General features: G+C 37.1%; 1 protein-coding gene across 1 annotated transcript; it reads right to left on the minus strand.

Moving 5' to 3' along the window:
* Positions 1-1,715: 1,715 nt before the first annotated feature.
* Positions 1,716-19,984, minus strand: LOC143628043 (ubiquitin carboxyl-terminal hydrolase 3-like). Its single transcript, XM_077097723.1, has 11 exons — positions 19,855-19,984; positions 18,134-18,408; positions 7,956-8,045; positions 7,097-7,228; positions 4,154-4,195; positions 3,937-4,042; positions 3,797-3,855; positions 3,609-3,683; positions 3,423-3,471; positions 2,661-2,737; positions 1,716-1,949 (listed from the first exon to the last, which is right to left on the minus strand). Exons 1-11 carry the CDS (start codon positions 19,982-19,984, stop codon positions 1,851-1,853), a joined length of 1,134 nt encoding a protein of 377 aa, XP_076953838.1. The 3' UTR covers positions 1,716-1,850.
* Positions 19,985-22,786: the final 2,802 nt, after the last annotated feature.

The raw sequence follows: 22,786 nt of genomic DNA on the forward strand, positions 1-22,786 counted from the left end.
TCCAAACCAAAAATTACACTAAAACTCACTTTATTTTCCCTCTTCAATTAAATAATACTTTTATACCTTTTATCATTACCTTTTTTCTTTCGTTCACTCACAACCACTTTCAAAATATATTAAAAAATTATAGATGATGAACAGTAACTTTTCAAATATACAGAAAAATCATTATTTTTTTCTAAAATATAAAAACTCTTCACTCGCAATACCCTGAATCGCTCTCTAAATTATAAAAACACCCCTCCAATATAAGGTGTTGGATGAGAATGCTCTTAGTGTCCTAAGGAAAAGTGGCAAGTTCTGGTCGAAACGGGTTTTGGATTGGAACGAGCTCGGTTTAGGTTTTGGCTCGGATCAGGTTTCGAGCCGTCACGAGCTTTCGAATTGGACGGGTTGAGTTTTAGTTTCTTTTTCTTCTATTTTGGTCGATTTTGGCTTTTGTTTCGCTTAGGTTTTTTTCAGTTTCATTTATGTTCGGTTCCAGTTTTTAAGTTTCATTTTGATCGAGTTTTTCGGTTTCGATTAGTTTGGTTAGGTTTTGGTGTTTTGTTTTGGCTTTGGCTCATTTCTCGGGGGCTTTTTAACAAGGACAACGTAGGAATTTTTTTTTTTACATTTTTTGTTTTTGATTTATCTTTTGAGTTATGATTTATTATTATTATTATTTTAATTTTGTTAGATGTTTTGATTTTAATAAAAACCCCTAACAAAATTCAGAAAAACTAATAAAAAATCATAACTCAAAAACAAAAAAATGTAAAAAAAAACAAAATTTTTTCCTATATTGTCCTCGTTGAAAAAAAAACCCTACCCGAAACTCATTTTGATCCGTTATGACCCGAACCTGTTGACCTTAACCCGTTCCGACTCGAACGAAAACAACCCTTTTTAAAATTGACTCATCCCGACTCTAACCCATTTCAACCCTACCCGTTCCAACCCATGACCCGCTTCAATCAACCCATTTGCCACCCCTAGCCGAAACCTATCTCGTGTGAAAATATGTCACTCCAAAACCCGTTCCGACCCGAACCTGCTACATTTTCTTAGGATGCTAATCGACATCAACCCGTTCTTTTAAATTTGTCTACCCATTTTGACCCGGATATAAAGTGGAATTTCAAGTGACCTATTTTGACTCTTTTAGTTAAAATATATGACTCATACCAACTCATATAATTTTCAAATCAACCCAAACTGACCCATTTAAAAGGCTTTGGGTCAAGATTGCTACTTTAAATCTTAGACGAAGATGAGTACAAATGATAGAATGTTGATGTTTTAAAGATGTTTAAATAGTCAAGCCACCTTGATTTGTAAATAAGTTAAGCCTACGCTAAATAAGTTTACCCGTTATTCGACTTATTAGTCCACTTTAGTCCACTTGTTCATTGGTTTAAGTTAGGGACCAAATTTTAATATATATAAATTATTATTTTTTTAACGACCAACAAAACATATTTAATCATGCAACTAGCAAGACGCTAGATAATAACACAGGAATTACACCAAATTAAAAAGCAAACAAGCTTACTAAAGTATTTTCCGAGCCCAGCTCAACATTTTAGCTTGTTAAAATAAACTAGTCAAATTGAGCTGTCCGTATTAACTTCAATCCCAAGCCTGGCCCAACCTAACAAATCTTAATAATGAAAGCATATGCACATAAGAATCTATCAGATCATCAAACTGCAAAACTGCAGATACTTTGAACACACAAATCTCTTTCAGACAGATAAGACATGAAAACCATTTGCCGTACAATTATGAACCTCTTTAAGATGTATCAAAAAAAAAAAGAAAGAAAGAGTCACTAAATTTTATGATAGAAACACAAGGCAGTGTGGTTATGCTTCAGCATCAACTTTTTTGGATATCGCAATCACGTTAAAGTTCATTGAGTTTGGATTTTTGGCTATCATTCCTTTGATCACTTTAGCCGAGTCCTGCAACACATAAAATACAGCTTTACATGATGAATTTGCTACTGAATACAAAACAAAAACGACTTTAAGATCTAACACATCAACATAGAAGGGTTTGAGTAATTATACGAGTGACTTTCAACATGTTCAACCTGTTTGACTCGCTTGATTTCTGACTATTAGAAATTAAACAAATTGATAGTAACCAAAATTGACCATAAATGAATCAAAGTTATCAGCTCTCGTTGAAATCAATTCATGGAGGCAAAAGCCCACAAGTAGCCTAGTATGGTTAAGATACATTACAAGCAAGCTCTAAGCTATTTTGGGTTATATAAAGTTAGGTAGGTCTTTGGTGACGTTTTGATCCGTTTATTTAAATGTGTTGGTTTGTCTTCATCTTAAATAAGGTTAAATAAAAATAAAAAAAGCTAAAAAATGGCTTCTATTTTCTTGCAGAATAGAGAGAGAATAATACTAAGTTCAAAGCCCAACCATATAAAAGGAAGTCCAAAATAGAAAGCCCAAAAAATAATAAAGAAAGGCACAAACCGTTTGAATCACAAACTAAAATTGAACACTCTCAACATACAATATTTGGTATCAACTTAGTCAAAGTTTTGGCCCAATATCAGATGATACTAAAAAGTTTCATTCATTTCAATTTTTGGGGCATTTGAAAAGGATGTAAAAATGATTATTAAAGTATTTCTCCATGGTTTAAGAATTTACCTGCAATAAGGTGGTCGGTGAAGACGGGCCATGTGAAAGTGGTGCAGTTCTCCTTCCATCAAGCTCATATAGTTGCCCTGCAAGTTATTATTATTTACAAATTACTTATTAGCAAGTTACAATATTGATATACATATGAGAAGTGATAAAAGAAATCTAAAACATATTTATTAACTTTCCTACTCTCTCTTCTCTTCCTAGTTGCAAGTTTCATACACGTGTGATCAGATAATTATAGTGAATCTGCAATATGTAGAATTTATGATATATGAATACACATAAATTCACACACATATGCATATATAATTTAAGTATTTTCACATAAACATGTAATAGTCTTCTTAGAATCTTCAATAAATACAGAGAAACGTGCTTTTTTTTTTAATTTGGAAGCGCTTCTATACACTTTTAGGAGTATTTTAGTAAAAAAAATAATAAAATGTCGAGAGATTTTTTTTAATCGACAAAAATGCATGTTACATATGTAACAGCCCGTGTAAAAATGCAGGTAACATATGTTAGATGTGATAATGGTAATTTTTGTTACTTTTTTTTTAATTCTCTTGCAGTCTCTTTATTTTTTATTTCTGTTTTGATGAAAATTCTCCTAAAAGTGTATAGAAGCTCTTCCAAATATATATAAAAAAACATGTTTTTTGGGTGGTTCTCATCACTCACAGGAGTTCTCAAAATATCCTAAGTTCCTAATCCTATATATGTGTGTATGTGGATGGAGGAGAAGGGGGGGGGGGGGGTGCTTACCCTTTACACATGCAAAGCAGATGAAATGATCATTCACATCGTCTGAAGTCTGCAAAAATAAATGTAAATTTGAATCAAATGTAGCCACCCTTATAAAAAAACATCCAACAGAAAAACAGAGTCACCATATTCTAAGTGCCACTTAAATGTCTTTACGAAACCATAATCTAAAAAGAATTAACTCACCTCAGTCTCACCAGCAGCTACTGCATCTGAATGTGCAACTTCCATTTCTCTATCATTCTCAAGATACACAGCACGCTGTACACAAGATAAGAAAGGCGTATCATGTAAATAAAAATGAATAGCAAAACACAAACAAATTTAATCATCAAGTTCACACCATCAATAGTAAGTTCAGAATAACATAATACCTCCATCGGATCCATATTTGCAGTAGATTTGTAAAACCTATCCAAGAATGAATTCTCAACTGTCAATAAACACCAATAATGTTAATGACATAAAACACAGGATATCAATAAAGTTAAAAATGAAATGAACAACAGCTTACCAAGTTTTATCTCTGAGGTGATATTGCCTATAGCATGAAGAAGTCCAATTGTTCCACATGCATTTCCCACTGTTTGTCTCATAAAGTAAACTCCATCACAAGGATCCTGCAGTCACACATGATTCTAATTTCTAATCATACATAAAAATAAACAAGACTGCGCAAATATGTCTAGCTAGAAAGATAAGTTTTTATGGTGATTTTGAATAAGTGCTACCTGTTTAATATTATTGTCCTTCTCTAATCGTTCTTTTTCGCTCTGAAAATATACAAAGTAAGAGCAGTTCATTATGTTAGGATTAAACGCACACACGAAACTGAACACGACACGAAAGCAATAAACGAACACGAGGATTTAACGTGGTTCGGTCTAAACTGACCTACGTCCACGGGTGGCAACTAGGTATATCTTTATTGAGTGACAAATATTACAAGTACATAATGTTGTTTATATAGAGACTGAACTAGGGTTAGTAAATTATTATGCAAGAAATCTAAACCGGGCCGGGCTTGGGCCCGACCGCCCACACCCGTCTCCTCTTTTGACTTCATATAATAAACCGGGCCAACAAGACCTACGAACCCAACAATCTCCCACTCGGAGGCCTTGAGTACTCTCGTCTGCACTCCTGATTGTACTTCTGTAATCTGAACATTAAACTTCTTCTAGTTGCCACCGCCTTCTCATCAATTAACCTGAAGGCCCGTTGAAGCTCCCCGGAGCTCCAACACGTCAGTCATGGCTGAAACTGCCCCTGACCCGTTCTCTATCCCTACCGGCTCCCACTGTAACGAACTACCGGATCCTGAGATAACCTGAGAACAAACACTCTCCATATTCAGCAAGTAATTCATTGGAGAGACTTTTACAGCTGGAATACTGGTTTTCTTAATCCACTGTCGACCTGGAACTGTAACTGAAACACGACCTGTGCTCCCACTGTCACGATGTCCCCCAACTGATTTAACCTTCCTAGCTCGTTCATCCTGAATCTTCACTTTGGCTCTGGGTTTGTTACTTGCAAAACGAACATTCTTCTGCCCACGAGATTCTGTGAACCGGACTTTGTCTTTCACCAAAACTGGATCCACTCCTTTCGGTGACATATCGACCATATACAACGAACCCATTTTCTTGCCACGAGCAACCACGAGATTCCCTTTGACTACTTTCCACTGCCCATTCCCGAACTTAACATCGTGCCCTTGGTCATCCAACTGCCCAACTGATATCAAACGTTTCTTCAAACTTGGAATAACCCTCACGTCTTTCAAAGTCCAAGAAGTGCCGGCTGAAGTTATCAAATCAACGTCTCCCATACCCGTAACCTCTAAAATATCATCATTCGCTAGTCGAACCTTTCCAAAATCCCCAAATTTAAGATTCTTCATCGTTTCACTACAGTGAGTGGCATGAAACGATGCACCAGAATCCATCACCCAAGCATCAACGCTACTCTCAACACTACAAACCAAAGCCTCATCACTACTGACCCCGTCATCTGTGTCGTCTTCTGTAACGTTCACCTCTTTCTTACCATTCGGACACTGATTCCTGAAGTGTCCTTTCTCTTTACAACCCCAACATTCAATATCCTTACGAGTCTTAGACTGACTCCTCTTCCTGCTCCCACTGCCTCGCTGTTTTCCCCTACCTCTACCTTCTGTGACTAGCATATTGCCTGATGATTCACCTGAACTTCTGCGTCTTGAATCTTCTCCCAGAATCAGATCTCGAATCCCATCGAAAGTAATATTTGTAGACGAACTACAAACTGCAGTCACTGTTTGCGACCAACTGTCGGGCAAAGAGGATAATAACAAGAGGCCTTGAACTTCATCATCAAACTTAATGTCAACTGACACTAAGCGGGACAAGATCGAATTAAGATTATTGATATGAGTTGTAACTGACCCACCCTCTTTCATTCTTGTTGTCACTAGCTCTCGGATAAGATAGACTTTATTCGCTGCCGAAGGCTTCTCATACATGTTGGATAGCGCCTCCATCATACCACGTGCTGTGGTTTCTTTCATGACGTTAAATGCCACATCTTCCGACAACGACAATGTAATACAAGCCCTAGCTTTCTTGTCTAACTTCTTCCAATCTGCTTCTGACAACTTTTCTGGTTTTTCATCCTCAAACACTACATCCAAGTCTTTCTGACAAAGTAGTGCCTCAATCTGCATCTTCCACCAACCGAACTTCTGTCCGTCAAACTTCTGTATCGAAACCTTTCCGTCTTCTGCCATAACAATGACTAAAACGAAAAACTGGATAAAAACAAAGACAGACACAGCAGCACGAGCCTGAACTTAACGACTGTTCTACTGAACTCTGTTAAAAATCAACCTATTTAAACCGCAGCGGAAATACGAACTGTAAATCAGAAACTGAAATTTTAAACTGAAACGATAAAACCTGACAAACGCGGTTGGCAACTGGTTATCCGTTTCTTTAACGCTTCTTCTGACTTGACAACTGTTTTTCAACAAAAATAGGATCTTGATTCAAACTTTCATGTCTCGTACTATGCTTCACCGGAGCTGATCAGAAAAAACGAACCAGCAGCTGCGGAACCCTAATCAGCGGCGGCGGAACTGTAGCGGCGGCGAGGTACTGTAGCGGCGGCGGCGGTACTGTAGCGGCGGCGGTACTGTAGCAGCGGCTGTACTGTAGCAGCGGAGCAGCGGCGGCGGAACCCTAGCGCAGTAGGGTGGCGGCGGCTGGATGATTTGGCGGCGACTCGGCTGGTTCAACGTGTTCTTCGCGTGATCTGAACCTAAGCTCTAGATACCACTTGTTAGGATTAAACGCACACACGAAATTGAACACGACACGAAAGCAATAAACGAACACGAGGATTTAACGTGGTTCGGTCTAAACTGACCTACGTCCACGGGTGGCAACTAGGTATATCTTTATTGAGTGACAAATATTACAAGTACATAATGTTGTTTATATAGAGACTGAACTAGGGTTATTAAATTATTATGCAAGAAATCTAAACCGGGCCGGGCTTGGGCCCGACCGCCCACACCCGTCTCCTCTTTTGACTTCATATAATAAACCGGGCCAACAAGGCCTACGAACCCAACACATTAACATGCACATAAGAGATTTTTTTTTTTTTAAATAAAAGTTAACAGAACAAACCTCGGGTGTGATAGGGTAAAGAAATAACACAGCAAGTACTGGCTTGGGGACCATTTCCAAAAGTTCTTGATCCAATCCGTAGACATCATTGCATTCTACCTCACCTGGAGGAACACCAAGGCCGCAAAGAAACTGTAGAAACATAAACGCATAACTTAAAACACAGCCACCAAACCTTTAAAATCAATTTTCCATTCAATACACGGAAAGAAACCATTTATTCAGGAACTTAGAATTAAGTATTCAAACCATCCAAGGAGAATATTCGGAAGTAGATATGTGAGAGAAGTAAGGCCAATTAGCCGCCTCCACCGATATTATAATAAAAGGTTTGTATTAAGTTATGGGGAAACAGCAAAACCACTTAAACATGTCTGCTGAAGGAAGGGAGTGGATTGGGGGAACATTACAAAGTTTGAAAACAACAATTACACAAACCCAGTATTACTGGTGAGTTGAAGCTGCTTTCCAAAGGAGAAGAACAACACATGATCAAGAACAAGCAAAGTAGAAGATAATAATAATAATAATAATAATAATAATAATAATACAAAACATGGGAGGAATATAACGGACTGCAAGTGCAACAATAATTTTTGAATATTATTTGTAATTTAGCCTAAAAATAACAAAATACCAAGATTTCATATGTATGTAGCCTTAATTCATACAAACGGATAAACCCTAATTCCTCCTCAACATCCGGCACAAACAAACTTATCAATTCAAATTCAATGTGAAGGAAGGATTACTTACTATCAGATAAAAGTTACGGCCGATTGATTGATTGACTGATCATAAATAAGAGAAAAACAAACAAATCAAATCAAATCAAAAGCAGATGGAGAAGAAACCAAACCTGATTCATAACTTCGGGGTTCGCTTCGAGTGGAAGCCATCTTTTAGCAGCCATTGCTATGTTGATTGTTTCTTTTGTTTGTTTCAGATACTACGAGAGACTATTATTATTATTATTATTATTATTATTATTATTATTATTATTATCTTTCTACTTTTCACTTTCACTCCACTCTAATTAATCGATCGATAGACAAATAAACTGAAAAAAAAAAAAGGGAGGAAAGTGGATATTACTGATACGTCACCGTTTCGATGGATTATAATATCTATGAGCCTTTGTAAGGCCAATTATAAGTTAGCATCTCATTCAATCTTTAATTTTGTGGGAGTGGTGTTTTTATAATGATATTTTAGAAAAAATAGTGATTTTTCTGTATATTTGAAAAGTTATTGTTCTTCTTCTATAATTTTTTAATATATTTTGAGAGTGGTTGTGAGTGAAGGAAAGAGAAAAGGTAATAATAAAAGGTATAAAAAGTATTATTTAATTGAAATGGAGAGATAAAATCTAATGAGTTTTAGTGTAATTTTGAATTCAGAGATAGGAAGTAGGATGAGAATGCTCTAAGCCTCTGCCATCAGATTTGGGTCTAAAACCCATACCAATACCAGTTCCACATCTACCCAGTCAAAGCTTATATTAATACATTTTTAAGGACATTAAAAGAAATGAATAAAAGTATGACAGAATTACAGAAATTATCCTTTATCTTTCATCCAAATTTCACTCGTTGTCCCTAATCTTCAAAATTGATTTTTTTTTGTCCTTTGTGTTTCAAAATCCAACAGTGTTTGCCCTTTTCGCCTAATCCGGTTAGATTTTCTCGTTAAGTCAGATCATGTAACTTGCATATGAGGGCAAATTTGTCATTTTACATATTTGTTTAAAAAATAATTAAAATTAACCCCTCTCTCTCTCTCTCTCTCTCTCTCTCTCTCTCCCCTAAGATCTGACATCTTCATCTTCTTCGTTCCCTAATCTTCTCAATTCTCTAACCCTAAAACACCATAGCCTCAACCCTTGCAAAAATGTCCAAATCCATCAATCTGCTCATGATTTACGCTCTCATCCTCATCACCCACGTCATCATTGTCTCAATCCCAACCGTTGACGCCGCCGGTGACCGCCACATCGGCTGGATTCCGGCCACCGGCGCCCGACACCATCCCTTTGTTATGCTTGATGTGTTTTAAGCTTTTAGCTCTTGGAATTGGTGGCTTGAATCTTCGCTTTTTAATTATATCGAAATTTGAGTTTTCAACTAATAATTCTTATTTGTTTTACCAACTTTTGACAATACATATACACAATACCATCTTACTTGCCTAATTGCTTGTATTCCTAATTATATACTACGTAAGTACATGATACATATGTTGCAAACAAGTAGGAATTTGTGTTAAATACGTATTTTGGCTCATACATTAATATTTTTCATCAAGTGCGATTATACATAGTTTTAGTGATGAACTTGATGTGTAAGGCAGGCCGTTTTGAGAAACGTAAGGCCCATTATAACAAGCGACCCGAAAAGGCCATTTCCGAAGACGAGGCCTGATATACTCATATACATTCCCCTATCCTATCCTAACAGTGGTGTACAAAACCGGTTTTAAACTCAAACTGAACCGTTTGGTCAACGGCTGGTTAAAACCGGTTTGACTCAAACCGGTTCGGTTTATAAACCGGTTTAGAAGCAAGACAGGCCGGCCTGATCCAGGTCCGGTTTGGAACTGGTTTAACCGTATTTAAACCGGTTTTCCTCAAACCTGTTTGGTTGTTCAAAAGGGGAACCGTACCAAAACCAGCGGTTTGAGTCGGTTCATGAGCCGGTTTCCTTATCAAACGATTCGGATCGGTTTTGCCATGAACCGGTCCCAAACCAGTTTTTTTACACCTCTATACATGTTACACCCTCAATTCCAAATGAATATAAAAGGATTTTATACATATTAAAGTGCGGAAAATATATGTTACAACAACAATCGTCTACTTAACCCATTCACCAAGTTACATACTTTAAATTATTTGACGAAAATTGAGAAACAATTTACAAATAGTGGTATAACTTCAAACATTTAGATGCACGTGTCCTCAATCCGTCCCAAGCGCTTGATCATTATCCATGATGTTTTCCTTGAGCATTACCTAGGACAAAACATCCCTACAAGTTAGTGTTATAACATATAAGAATAATATCAACAAAAGCAATGACGGTACAAACTAGCTTAGGACTTAATTATTGATTAAGTGTAGACATATTGCTGACACGGCCGGGCTCTAAAGTGACCCGGCCGGGTTGCACTGCTGTTTGCTTTTGTGATATTTAACAGATTGGTCACCCGGCCGGGTTGGTAACAGACGCGGGCAGGCTGATCTGTACACAATTTTGCCATTTTCAACTTTTCACTCTAGCTCGATCCCGAGCTTATCTTTCATGTACTTAATTATCAAAACCCACCATATGAAGCTAATCATCATATAAATCAATACCTCATCTCAATTAATAAGAAGGAATCGTTACACTCTAAATCAATAATTTCAAATTATGCAAACGGGCCAAAGTATTTCTTACCTTGTCCTCTGTCTCAGAATCCTTTAACTTCAAATTCACGGAATACCATTGTTTCTATTATCTTTTTAGTATTACAAGTTCGTCTCGTACCATTTCCACTAAAAGAAACATCTCTTTACATAATCTATAATCACAAAGCTCGCAAACGTGTCATACTAATTATGTTATTACTACTTTCACTATTGTCATCAACTAATTGCTAAAATTCTCATTTAAACATACTACTATTCTTGCATCACCGTTAATGTGTCAAATCCCATCTAACGTACTTTAATCCACGAATATTAGCATTAGCAACCTATCATCTTATTATTATGAGTTACTAAATAGGAATTCATCAATTACTCAACTAATGCATTCATAAAGTGTAAGATACACTTACCTTAGCCCGTAGGATTCGCTAAAACTTGGAATGATCCATTAACTTACTAGCCTCCAAGCTTCCACCTACTTATTATCATTCAATCCAACCATGATATGTTAAAATGAATAATTAGTAACCATTTTAACATAAATTTCTCAAACGGATCATAATTCATTCAATATGTCTTTACTACTCGTTCATATACAATTCAACATAGTCATTCATACATTCGTGTTCATTTAGCTTCCTTATAAAAATAATAATTAAACAACTAGCATCAATTTATTACTTTCTCCAACTTTTCCTCGTTGAGACATTTTAACAAATACTTGGCGTGCATACCAAAACTTAACAATTAAAACTCATTTTGTGATCACACATGCCCACTTTTCTAATTCAATTTTGCTAAATTAAATCATTATATCTTAGTGTACCTCATAGATGATCCGATCTGCATAAAACTCTTGAATTTAAATCCCATGTTAAACAAATCTATTCATACTCAAAAATCCCATATTCATACTAGAACCCTAGAAACTAATTTTACTAGTATCATGATATCAATAACAATCAACCACATGCAATCATGATCAAGCTATTTCCAAGCTAACACACATTATATTTCAATCAATTTCAAGCCAATGCATCAAGACTCATATGTGGGTCTAAAGGTTCCTCCATGGGGTTCTCATTACATGAACAAGAAGGTGTTAACAATGGATTTCCAAGCCTTGATGATGGTTTGTGCACAGTAGATATGATGAATATTTCAATTTTGTGCTTCCCCTCCACCTTGCAGTCGTCGCCCCACACCAGCACACTAAAAACATGGCAGCAACATAATTTTAAGTAAATGGTTACGTTGACTTGGTCAACATAATCCATACTTTCACTTTTAGCCCACCCCCCTACTTCCAAATGCAGTCAAAGATAGCATTTAGTTCAAATTTAGAAATTGAAAAATTTCGGATGTTACAATACATTAAAACATAAGTTTTGTATGCAATCATAAACAATAATAAAATTATCAAAGAAGTATAATTAGGTCAGCAATTTGCACAGCCTAATTTATTCACGTCTGCACTTCAGAACTCGGCCAGTGATAAAACTCATCAAACATTGAAAAAATGGCACAAATAAATCACAGTTGAGTGAAAAGATGATATATATATATATATATATATACAATCACTAGATTTTATCCCCCGTATTACGAGGGTTGTTTTACATTATTCGTTATTACTATATATATATATATGTGTGTGTGTGTGTATTTTAATTTTATTTATTGTAAGAATGCTAATAATTAATGTACTTGAGGTTTGATGATAAAATGGTTTCACAAATAAATGATATGTTATAATTCGGTTTAAAAGATATCTTGGTTTGGTGATACTCATTACTCGTTTATTTTCTTTATTCTAAAATTGTTTCTTAATTTTAGATAATATATTTTTTTTAAATAAAATTGGATATTAATTTTTAGTGTATCCCTATTTTATAAGATTTTCATATCAAATATTTTATGCGATTAATTTTTAATATAATGAGATGTTATAACCCGTTAAAGAGCTATCTGGGTTTGCTGAGACCTTTACCCGTGAATTCGGGTCAAATGCGTGAGAAACCTTCATTTACAAGTAAAGCAATCTGATGGCTTGAGAGAATGGTTGTTTTACATTTTTTGTTTTTTATTATTTATTTTTGGATTTTAATTTTCTTTATTGTAAGAAAGTTAATAATATAATTAAGGTTTGATGATGAAATAGTTTCATAAATAAATGATATGTTATAACCCGTTTAAAAGCTATCTGGATTTGGTGACCCATGATCCGCTTATGTTTTTTACTATAAAATTGTTTATTAATTATAAATAATATCTTTTTCTTTTTAATTTGGATATTAAATTTTAGTCTATCCCATTTTATAGGATTTTTAAATCAAATAATTGGTAAAATTAATTTTTAATTTAATGAGATGTTATAACCCGTTTAAGAGCTATCTGGTTTTGGTAAGACCCATACCCATAAATTTGGGTTAAATCAATGAGAGGCCTCCATTTAAAAATTAAGCAATCTGGTGGCTTCCATAAAAGGGGGAAACGACCACATCGCGACATGTAGGATTTTAGGGTTTTGGTTTATGTATATTATAGATATGAATATTAAATACCTTATATATTGATGTGACAACTCAGTTGATGCTACTATAGCAGTATCATTGTACCAAAGGTTACGACGTATTTCATATCATTATCTAAGTCCCCTTAAAATTGTTATTGCTTTATCAACAAACAGGTTAGCCACTTTAATGGGCTGCAACCGTCTCTGTATCGCTGGATCGTTTTCAATTGGCTTTTGGTATTCGTTAGGTGTAGTAGCCCCAATGCACTAGCAAAAAAAAAACGCATCAATAACAGTAACAAGAGTAGTAGAATACTTATATTATTGGTAATGGAGTAACCTGCAATTCGACTCCACGAAGAGCGAGTTTGAATAAATTAACCACATCAACAGCTCCTTCGGCTTCACCACCGGGTAATTCAAACCGAAACCGGTCAGAAACCGATTTAAAAAACAACCAACAATGAAAGCGGTTTCAAGACAAACCAAAACTGGTTTTATCGGAAAATATCTCTTACAACTATAAAATTAAATACAAGTGTAAATTTAGATGCACTTGGAGAAACGATTTTGAATGCTAATTTCAAATAACCAACACTAATTTGTACTAATAATACCTAGATTAATTGCATAGTTTAACAAACCAAAGTCGCTTTAACCAGTGAAAACTGAACGATAAATACACCAAGAGAGGGATTTTGAATGCTAATTTCAAACAAAGAAACCCAAATAAAAAATTTTAATTAAAATGGAAAGTTAATAACAAAATCAAAATCAAAATCAACCCTAAGTAGGAACCAGGCATAGAGTGTTCCCCTTTGTTGATTCGTTTTCAAGAAATTGGTTAAATTGGTTGTACGAGGTCTGCATATGTTGTACCATTGAATCGCCAGTGCCGTATACTGAAGATTCAATTGGATTGAGACCGGTGGATGGAAACACAATATGCATGTCTGGCTGTAACCTATGGTGAAAGGAAATTAATTGATAGGGTGAATTCATTGTAGGCTTTAATTGGATTGATTGCAATTGGAAGGCTAAGGTCTCCTGAAAGATCAACTGAACGCCGTATGTCATAAAACCTAAATGAAACCAAAAAGTGACAAAGTAAGGCATTTTTCAATTTCCAGATGCATGTTGAACCACCGACAAGCATCACTTCATCTAGATCATTGAATGAAAGTTTTGTGACTTTAAACAATGTATCAGTTGTTTTTAAATCCAAAAAATTCCATTCATCATTTTTAAAGCTGTTTATTAACACATTCATTTTGTCAACTAAAATACGAGCACCAACACATGCACAAGCGCCCGAACCCGTACCAAGTCAAACAAAAATAACACTATTTTGAGTCGACCCGTTATGACATGAATGTGCAGTTACCCAAACCCAACCATGATTTTAATAACATCTTTTATCTAACAACACCTAAATGAAACCAAAAACCAAAACCAAACCTAAAAAACCAAATAAACTAAAATAGAACGGAAATGAGACTAAAAATTGAAAACCAAATCGAAACCAAAAATCAAATAAAAACAAAACCGAAACGAAACTTAAAAACCACAACGAAAATATATTACCGTAACGAAATCATAAAAACTTAAACCGAAACGAAACAAAAGTAGGGAAAACATCGAGACTGAAATGATACCAAACACCAAGAAAACTAAAATCAAAAACAAAAAACTGTAAAAACTAAACCGAGCGAATACGAAACCGAATCGAAAATAAAATTCATATAATTAAAGAGCTCATTTAATCTTGCAAACCAGCTCGAGCTAGGTAAGTCACGGGTTCAAGGTCATCTAAGCTTGGGTAGATTCAAGGTTTTAACTAAAGATGTTGAGTAGCTCATGAGTGGCTCAGCTCGCTGACGCCCCTACTTTAGAGAAACAAAAGAACCAAGTATTCTAATAATTTGAATCCTCAAAAATCACTTGGTTGACCAGAAAAGTCAAAGGGCACAACTTTTACTTATAATGGGCTTAAGATATAAGTAAGGGGGCGTTCGGTCAGTTGTCGGGGTCTATGGTTTCTAAACACTTATAAAAATTGGCATTTCCGGGCAAACAGGAGTTAATATTAATACTTTTTAACTTCAAGATCAAACAAAAGCATGTTTTTAATTCATATCAACATGATTTATGAAATAATTTTGAGAACTAACAACTAGCTTTTTAAATGATGAGAATAAAATTGTATTCTACTCAATCTAACTATACGATTCTTGTAAATTATAATCCGAGAAAATCAATTGGTTTACTAAAAACATCAACATTTACCAGACACTCATTTTAGTTTTCTCAACCTCTTTAACTATTTGAATCCTACTTCGCGCATCATGAATAAACATTCTAAATACAAAAACCAAACGCTTGCAAAGTGCGATATCCAAGAAATAAAAAAGTCATTCAATATTTGTAAGCATACTACAAACAAAATGATTTGCTTATCACCTTAGAAAATCAAAATACAATATGAAACCAAAGAAAAGCGCAAAAGAGAGTCCATGGCTGTAAGGCCCCGTTCCCGGAAACCCTACTTTTACACTGGTTGGATTTACTCATTCACATATTTCAGAAAATCAGAGTTAATTAAAACAAAAGTCGGAAATAAAGTCAACCATTCTTAGATAAGTACTTTGTCTGAAACGGAGATAATATAAGTCTTAAACATAAAACATAAATGACACGAGAGCCTTATTCATAGCGATGCCGGTCTTCCTCATATTGCCACGTGTCCTCATCAAGCAACTTGTCTCATTCTACTTGCATGCGTGCATACTTAAGTCAGCTACGCTGAGTGAGTTATAGTTAATTAACATACATCACATTCACTTACTTACTAATGCGCGTCCGAAGATACGTATTAATACTTACCTGTTCATCTATCATTCAAACATACATATATACATTCATGCTTCTTACTGACTACATACCTCAGATATTATAAGGGTCTGGTCCCTACATACCTTGGATATTATAAGGGTCCAGTCCTTACATATCTTCGGAACTAATAAGGATCTGGCGTCCTACATACCTTGGATATTATAAGGGTCCAGTCCCTACATACCTCGGAATTTATAAGGATCCAGCGTCCTATATACCTTGGATATTATAAGGGTCCAGTCCCTACATACCTCGGTTATTATTAGGGCCCGGTGCCCTCTAACATACCATACAATTCTACTTCGTTACATTTCCTTTCTACTTCCTTCAATCATAACTAATATAACAACTACGTGCATACTAGTTAATCAATCCATAACGTTCACATTCATACGCAAACATATATCTAATATACACTTACCATTTAAGGTAAATGTATTAATCTAACACATCGTAGTATGCACACAGCCCTGAAAACATAGCACATAAAAAGAGACTAGAACTCACCTATAGACGATTCCTCTCCGAGTTAATAGCAATGCCTTTCTTCAACTGTGCCCGACAAACTTTTATAACGTACACGCATTAATCGCTATAATTGCTTGTTATTTATTCTCTAAAGTTAACGGGGTTAACTTTTAAGTTAACTGAACCGATATGTAACTTTCCTTAACCGTTCATATTAATTTAATATACTTTAATCATTATTTTATTATTGAACCGACTTCATTAGTTTGCATCCCTAACGGTATTTATTATTATCGTATGCCTATCTACTAATGTATTATTTCACTATTATTTAATTCGCATTATAACTTGTCTTATGTTCCCATCCTCACACTCATTTTATATATATATATATATATATATATATATAATCCTTTACAAGTGATCTTTGGTTCGTACGCTCCTTTTAATTCCTCCATTGTTATAACGAGCTTTTATGGTCAAGTGTTTCTGGACAGGTCCCATAAGTAATTGGTTTGGCATAAGACGGGCTACGGATTCTAAACGAGTCGGGTCTCGGGTTCGGGTTTCGTTTATTTTCTCATCATTTCTTTACTTTTACTTTTATTATTATTATTATTATTATTATTATGTTACACACATACTTCCCAACGCCCCCCCCCCCCCCCCCCCTTTATTAGACCTAACCCCCCCCTACACATTCATCTTATTCTTCCCTCTGTCTTTATCCACGGCCACCCACCGCCGCCTTCTTCCAAGTCCAGCGACACCACGCTGCCTCTTCCCTTCATTATCGGCGACCTTCACCACGGGGGGTTAGGTTTGATTGCAGACCAATTGAGTCGTATATAAGAATTCGCACAGATCAAATCCTGAAAACAATTTGCATGATATTCTATTCACATGGATGCGAATCAAATCTTGAAAACAATTCGCGTGACAAATCGATTCACGCGAATGGGTGATCGGAAAGGATTCGTACGGGTTTAATGGGTTGTTTCTAGTTTTATTACCCCACCTCGGGTTTCGTGCACATCTTCCGTTCACCGGAGACGGACAGGGGTAGGATTTGGGCTCATTTTCTTAAGGGTTTGGATACGAGACTCGCTAACTCGGTTATGGTTCAGATGGTTCAGATCTGGGCTCAGGTTCTCCGCCTTGGCCGAACTCTCGGGGTTCGGGTCTCGTTGTAGCCCGTTTACAGCATGTTATTATTGTTTCTCTTGTTAAATCTTATTGCTATTATTATGGTTATTTGATTTCGTGTAAATCGGTTTTGGCTTGGTTTGTTTCGCGTTTAACTTTCAAGCTCGTTTGTTCCTTTATTATAAATTTGAACGAAAAGAGAACGAATTAAAACGAATATAATGTTTACCTCTTTGGATTTGATAGCTAGATCTAGGATGGATGATTGGATTTGGAATGTTGGTGTACAGGAGATTTTTTTGTGTGTGTGTATTGGGAGGATGATGGTGAAATGATGAGGAATAATTTAGGATTTAAAGGTTTAAATAGGCAAAGCCCAAAGACTTTTAGGCCCAAAAATATATTTAAGTCTACTAACCATAATAATCTTATCCTATCTTATTATTTAATTAACTGAATAACGCAATGCGACACGTACGTTTAAAATGAATTCATATTATTTTATTTAAATAGGAAGCTAAACGAGGACGTTACAAGTCTCTCCCCCTTAAAAAGGTTTCGTTCCCGAAACCTATCTATTACATAAACAACTGCGGATAGAACTTACGCATTTCCTCCTCTGTTTCCCACGTAGCATCAGATCCTTGTGATGTTTCCAAATCACCTTAACTAATGGAATGACCTTGTGACGAAGTTGCTTATCCTTATGGTCAATGATCTCGACTGGCTGTTCGATATAATTCAATCGCTCATCCACCTCTATGTCCATTAACTGCACGTGAGACGTGTCGTCGATGGGATATTTCCTTAAGTGAGAAACGTGAAAGGTAGAGTGAATCCCTTCCAGTTCTGCAGATAGATCGAGCTTATACGCCACTTCTCCTACACGAGCTATGATCTTAAACAGTCCAATATACCTTGGACTCAACTTTCCCCTCTTTCTAAAACGAATGATACCTTTCCACGGCGAGACCTTAAGCATCACGTTGTCGCCAACGTTAAACTCGATTGGCTGTCGCCGCTTATCGGCATAAGACTTTTGACGGGCCTGATCAGCTTTCGTTCTTGCCTTGATTTGATCAAGCGGCGTCTTCTAATTCTTTTTCACCTCAATCTTCGCTGGGTCCACAGTAATCCCTTCGGGATTGATTATGTGACCTAGAAACTGCAATTCACGCAACCAGAACGCACATTTCGAGAACTTAGCGTACAGTTTCTTATCTCTCAAAACTTCCAATTCTCTCAGATGCTTAGCATGATCAGACTCGCTTTTCGAATAGATCAGTATATATTCGATGAAAACGATGACCGACTTGTCTAACATCGGCCGACATACCCTATTCATCATGTCCATGAATGCCGCGAGAGCATTCGTTAGACCGAACGACATCACAAGGAACTCGTAGTATCCATACCACGTCCAAAACGCTGTATTAGAAATGTCTGCCTCTTTCACTTTCAATTGATGATAGCCCGATTGAAGTTCTATCCGCGAGAACCAGCTAGCACCTTGTAATTGATCATACAAGTCGTCAATCCGTGGCAACGGATATGTATTCTTCACCGTAAGCTTATTCAGCTCACGATAATTGATATACATTCTCATGCTTCCGTGTTTCTTCTTCACGAACAATACCAGTGCGCCCCACGGGGAAACACTCGGTCGTATGAAACCTTTGTAGAGGAGTTCTTGAAGTTGGGACATCAATTCTTTCATCTCAGACGACGCCAGTTGGTAAGGTGCTTTCGCGACAGGCTGTGCTCCGTGTACTAACTCAATCTGAAATTCTACCTCTCGTTCCGGTGGCAACCCCGGAAGGTCCTCAGGGAACACTTCGGGATAGTCGCACACTATAAGAACATCTTTCACTTCCTTTGCCTCCGTCGAAGCCAGGTATGCACCGCATCCTCGCTTTAACATTTTCTCGGCTTTTATTATCGAAATGACGTTAAGCCCTGAACTTTCCTTATCACCAAAAACCATCATTGTACCACCATCCAAGGACTTTAACCTTATCAATCTACTCTTACACACTATCTGAGCCTCAAACTCAGACAGCTAATCCATTCCCAAAACCATATCGAACCCTCCTAAGGTCATTACATAAAGAGTAACAGGGAAGTCACATCCCTCTAATTCTATCTTACCGTCCTTAACCATTCTCATTATCCTAACGGAAGTATCACTAGCTGTTTCTACCATAAACGTTTCAGGCACACGACTACATGTCATTTTAACTGGCGTACAGAATGTTACATCTACGAAACTTCTATTAGTACCTGAATCGAATAAAACATAAGCAGAAATACCGTTTACGGGAAATGTACCTGTCACAACATCGAGAATCTGTTTAGCCTGCTCCTGTGTCAGCATGTAAGCCCTAGTCTTTGGCCTGTTCTTCTCAGCATCTCTCTTCCCACTACCTCCAGCTTCACCCTCATTGCATTCTCGAGCCATACGACCCGTCTTCCCACATTTTTAGCAGGTGGGTTTTGCATTACATTCATGAGCATAGTGCCCCACCCTTCTGCACTCAAAACAGGCATTTGACCCAAGTCTACACTCCCCTCCATGAGGCTTCCCACACTTATGACACACATCAGTACCAGCACTCCACCTACATTCTCCACCATAAATTTTCCCACAAGTCTTGCACGACTTTCTCTCCCAAACCTTCTGTTTCTTGTCCTTGGGATTCCACATATGAGTACCGGGTTGCTTAGTGTGAGTAACCCATTTCTTTTCTTTCTTCTCCTTTACCACTACTTCATTCACCGCCAGGTCATCATAAACCATTTCTGCAAGTTCGACCGCTGAATCAAAAGTAGCAGGTCTATTCGCCTTGACCAGTGTGAGGACATTCTGTGGAAGTCCTCTAACATAACACTTGATTCTCTTCGCTTCGGTATTCACCATCTCGGGCACAAGTCTTGACATATGGTTAAACTCAGTAGTGTACTCGCGGTGTGTCATCTTTCCCGCCTTCAAGTTCAGAAACCTCATCTCAGCCCTTTTAACCTCAGCATCAGCACAAAACTTCCTCATTACCATCTCTCTCAGATCATCCCACCTCATAGCCTCAATTTCAGCAGCGGTCTTTCTTTGTTCAACAGTTTCCCACCAGAACATAGCTTCATCACCAAATGATTGGGTAGCGAAGCCCACAGCTTGGTCGGGATGGCACTCGCTAATGCGGATGTAACATCCTAAAATTTTAATGATGAATAAAGGAAGTTATGTTTAGTGATTTCGCGTAATTAATTAATATCGGGTAAGGAGCGGGTCTTGGACTTGGATTAATTGAGATGGGTTAAATGAGAATGGGATTTCAGGGATATAAATACCCCCAAAATCCCAAAATATCTTCATTTTTACCATACTCTCTAACACTTCCAAAACACACACACCACACACCTCAACCGCCGGCGGCCGGAAGAGAGAGGCGAGATCCGAGAGTGTGAGAGAGAGAGACTAGTTGTGATTAAGCAAATAAACAAGACCCAAACAAGCTCAAAAAGGTATGATTCTTGATCTTTGAAGTTTAAAGATCCGAGCTTTTAGTGTATAAACGACCGAAAATGGTCGGGAAGCGTAGTGGGTGCTGTTGAACCGTAACAATGGTGTTAAAATCGCTCGAAATGTTGGACATAAACCGAAACTGCAGCTATCTGGGCAACTTCGCCTTCATCTGGGCAACTTCGCCTTCAAAGCGATGAACTTCGCCTGCAAGCCAAGTTCGCCTTCAAAGCGATGAACTTCGCCTGCAAGCCAAGTTCGCCTGATGAACTTCGCCTGCAAGCTAAGTTCGCCTGATGGCAACTTCGCCTAAAGCTAAGTTCGCCTGATGACAACTTCGCCTAGAGCTAAGTTTGCCTGAGGCTTAACTTCGCCTAAAGCCAAGTTCGCCTGATGACAACTTCGCCTAAAGCTAAGTTCGCCTAAGGTTTAATTTCGCCTAAAGCTAAGTTCGCCTAAGGTTTAACTTCGCCTAAAGCCAAGTTCGATTAGAAAATAAATTAAAAACCTAATGAAAAATGTGTTAAGACATTTAATGGAAATAAAATTTTTCCAAGCTGACCTGGCAGCTCGACCCCAGCCAGGGGCTCTGCCCCTTGGACCCTGCTAGGGGCTGCCGCCCCTAGACCCCGCTGCCAGGGGCGCTGCCCCCGGACCCCCGTTCGTTGTGGGTCATATAAAGATAGAAATACATTATGAGAAGTGATAGTTAATTGATACGTATACTTCTTATACAGTCAGCCGTGCACAACTGAAGAAAGGGATTACGATTAACGGTGAACGTAACCGTGTTCAGGTGAGTTCTAGCCCCATTTATGTGTTATGTTTTCGGGGCTGTGTGCATACTCGATATGTTTGTTAATACGCTTATCCTAAGAGATAAGTGTATGCCTTATGTGAATGATATGATATGTAGGAATGATTGCTTGATGGTACGTGAACGATCTTCGGATATTGCACGTACTGTCAGGTTGTAACGCTATGTGTAAGGTAAGTATGATATGTATGCTTATGTGTATGAACGTGATAAAGTTAATAAAAGAAGGAAATGACGGTTGCATGGTTGTATGGTTACGAAAAGGGTACCGAGCCCTAATAATACTCGAGGTATGATGTATGGTTGTATGGTAACGAAGAGGGAATCGAACCCTACTAATATTCGAGAACTAGGGAACCGAACCCTACTAATATTCGAGGAAAGAGGGAAACCGAGCCCTAATAATACTCGTGGAAAGAGGGAAACCGAGCCCTAATAATACTCGAGGAAGGAGGGTACCGAGCCCTAATAATACTCGAGGAAGGAGGGTACCGAGCCCTAATAATACTCGAGGAAGGAGGGTACCGAGCCCTAATAATACTCGAGGAATGTAGGGCGTAATGCTCTTTATAACGTAAGATATGAAGGTAAGTTAATACAAAAGAAAGAATGAAAGTATGAAAGAATGAAAGTATGATAGTATGAAAGAATGAAAGTATGAAAGTATGAAAGTATGAAAGTATGAATGAAAGAATATAAGTTTATGTGTATTGTATAGTGTATGATTAACTAGAACTCACTCAGCGTAGCTGACTTTTAGTATGCACGCAGGTGAGTAGGATGAGGCAGCTCGCTTGAGGAGACACGTGGCATTGAACAAGAGTCTGGCGTCTGAAGACTTATGATGTTTAAATTTTAATGCTTTAATGTTAAAAGACAAAGGATGTTTTGAGACAAGTTATGAATTATGTAATGTTTTATGAAAG

The sequence above is a fragment of the Bidens hawaiensis genome, unplaced genomic scaffold (genome assembly GCF_021521415.1).
Source record: "Bidens hawaiensis isolate Kalapana, Puna unplaced genomic scaffold, B.hawaiensis_p1.1 tig00004774_1, whole genome shotgun sequence".
In the NCBI taxonomy this organism is placed as follows: Eukaryota; Viridiplantae; Streptophyta; class Magnoliopsida; order Asterales; family Asteraceae; genus Bidens; species Bidens hawaiensis.

Excerpts from the sequence above, each read along its gene's own strand:
- LOC143628043 (XM_077097723.1), bottom strand. The coding sequence starts at position 19,984 with ATGGCTCGAGAATGCAATGAGGGTGAAGCTGGAGGTAGTGGGAAGAGA. Across the intron at positions 8,046-18,133 it reads GGAAACAGAGGAGGAAATGC|TATCTGAAACAAACAAAAGA; the intron begins GTAAGTTCTATC and ends AGTCTCTCGTAG. Across the intron at positions 3,684-3,796 it reads CAAATATGGATCCGATGGAG|CGTGCTGTGTATCTTGAGAA; the intron begins GTATTATGTTAT and ends TCTTGTGTACAG.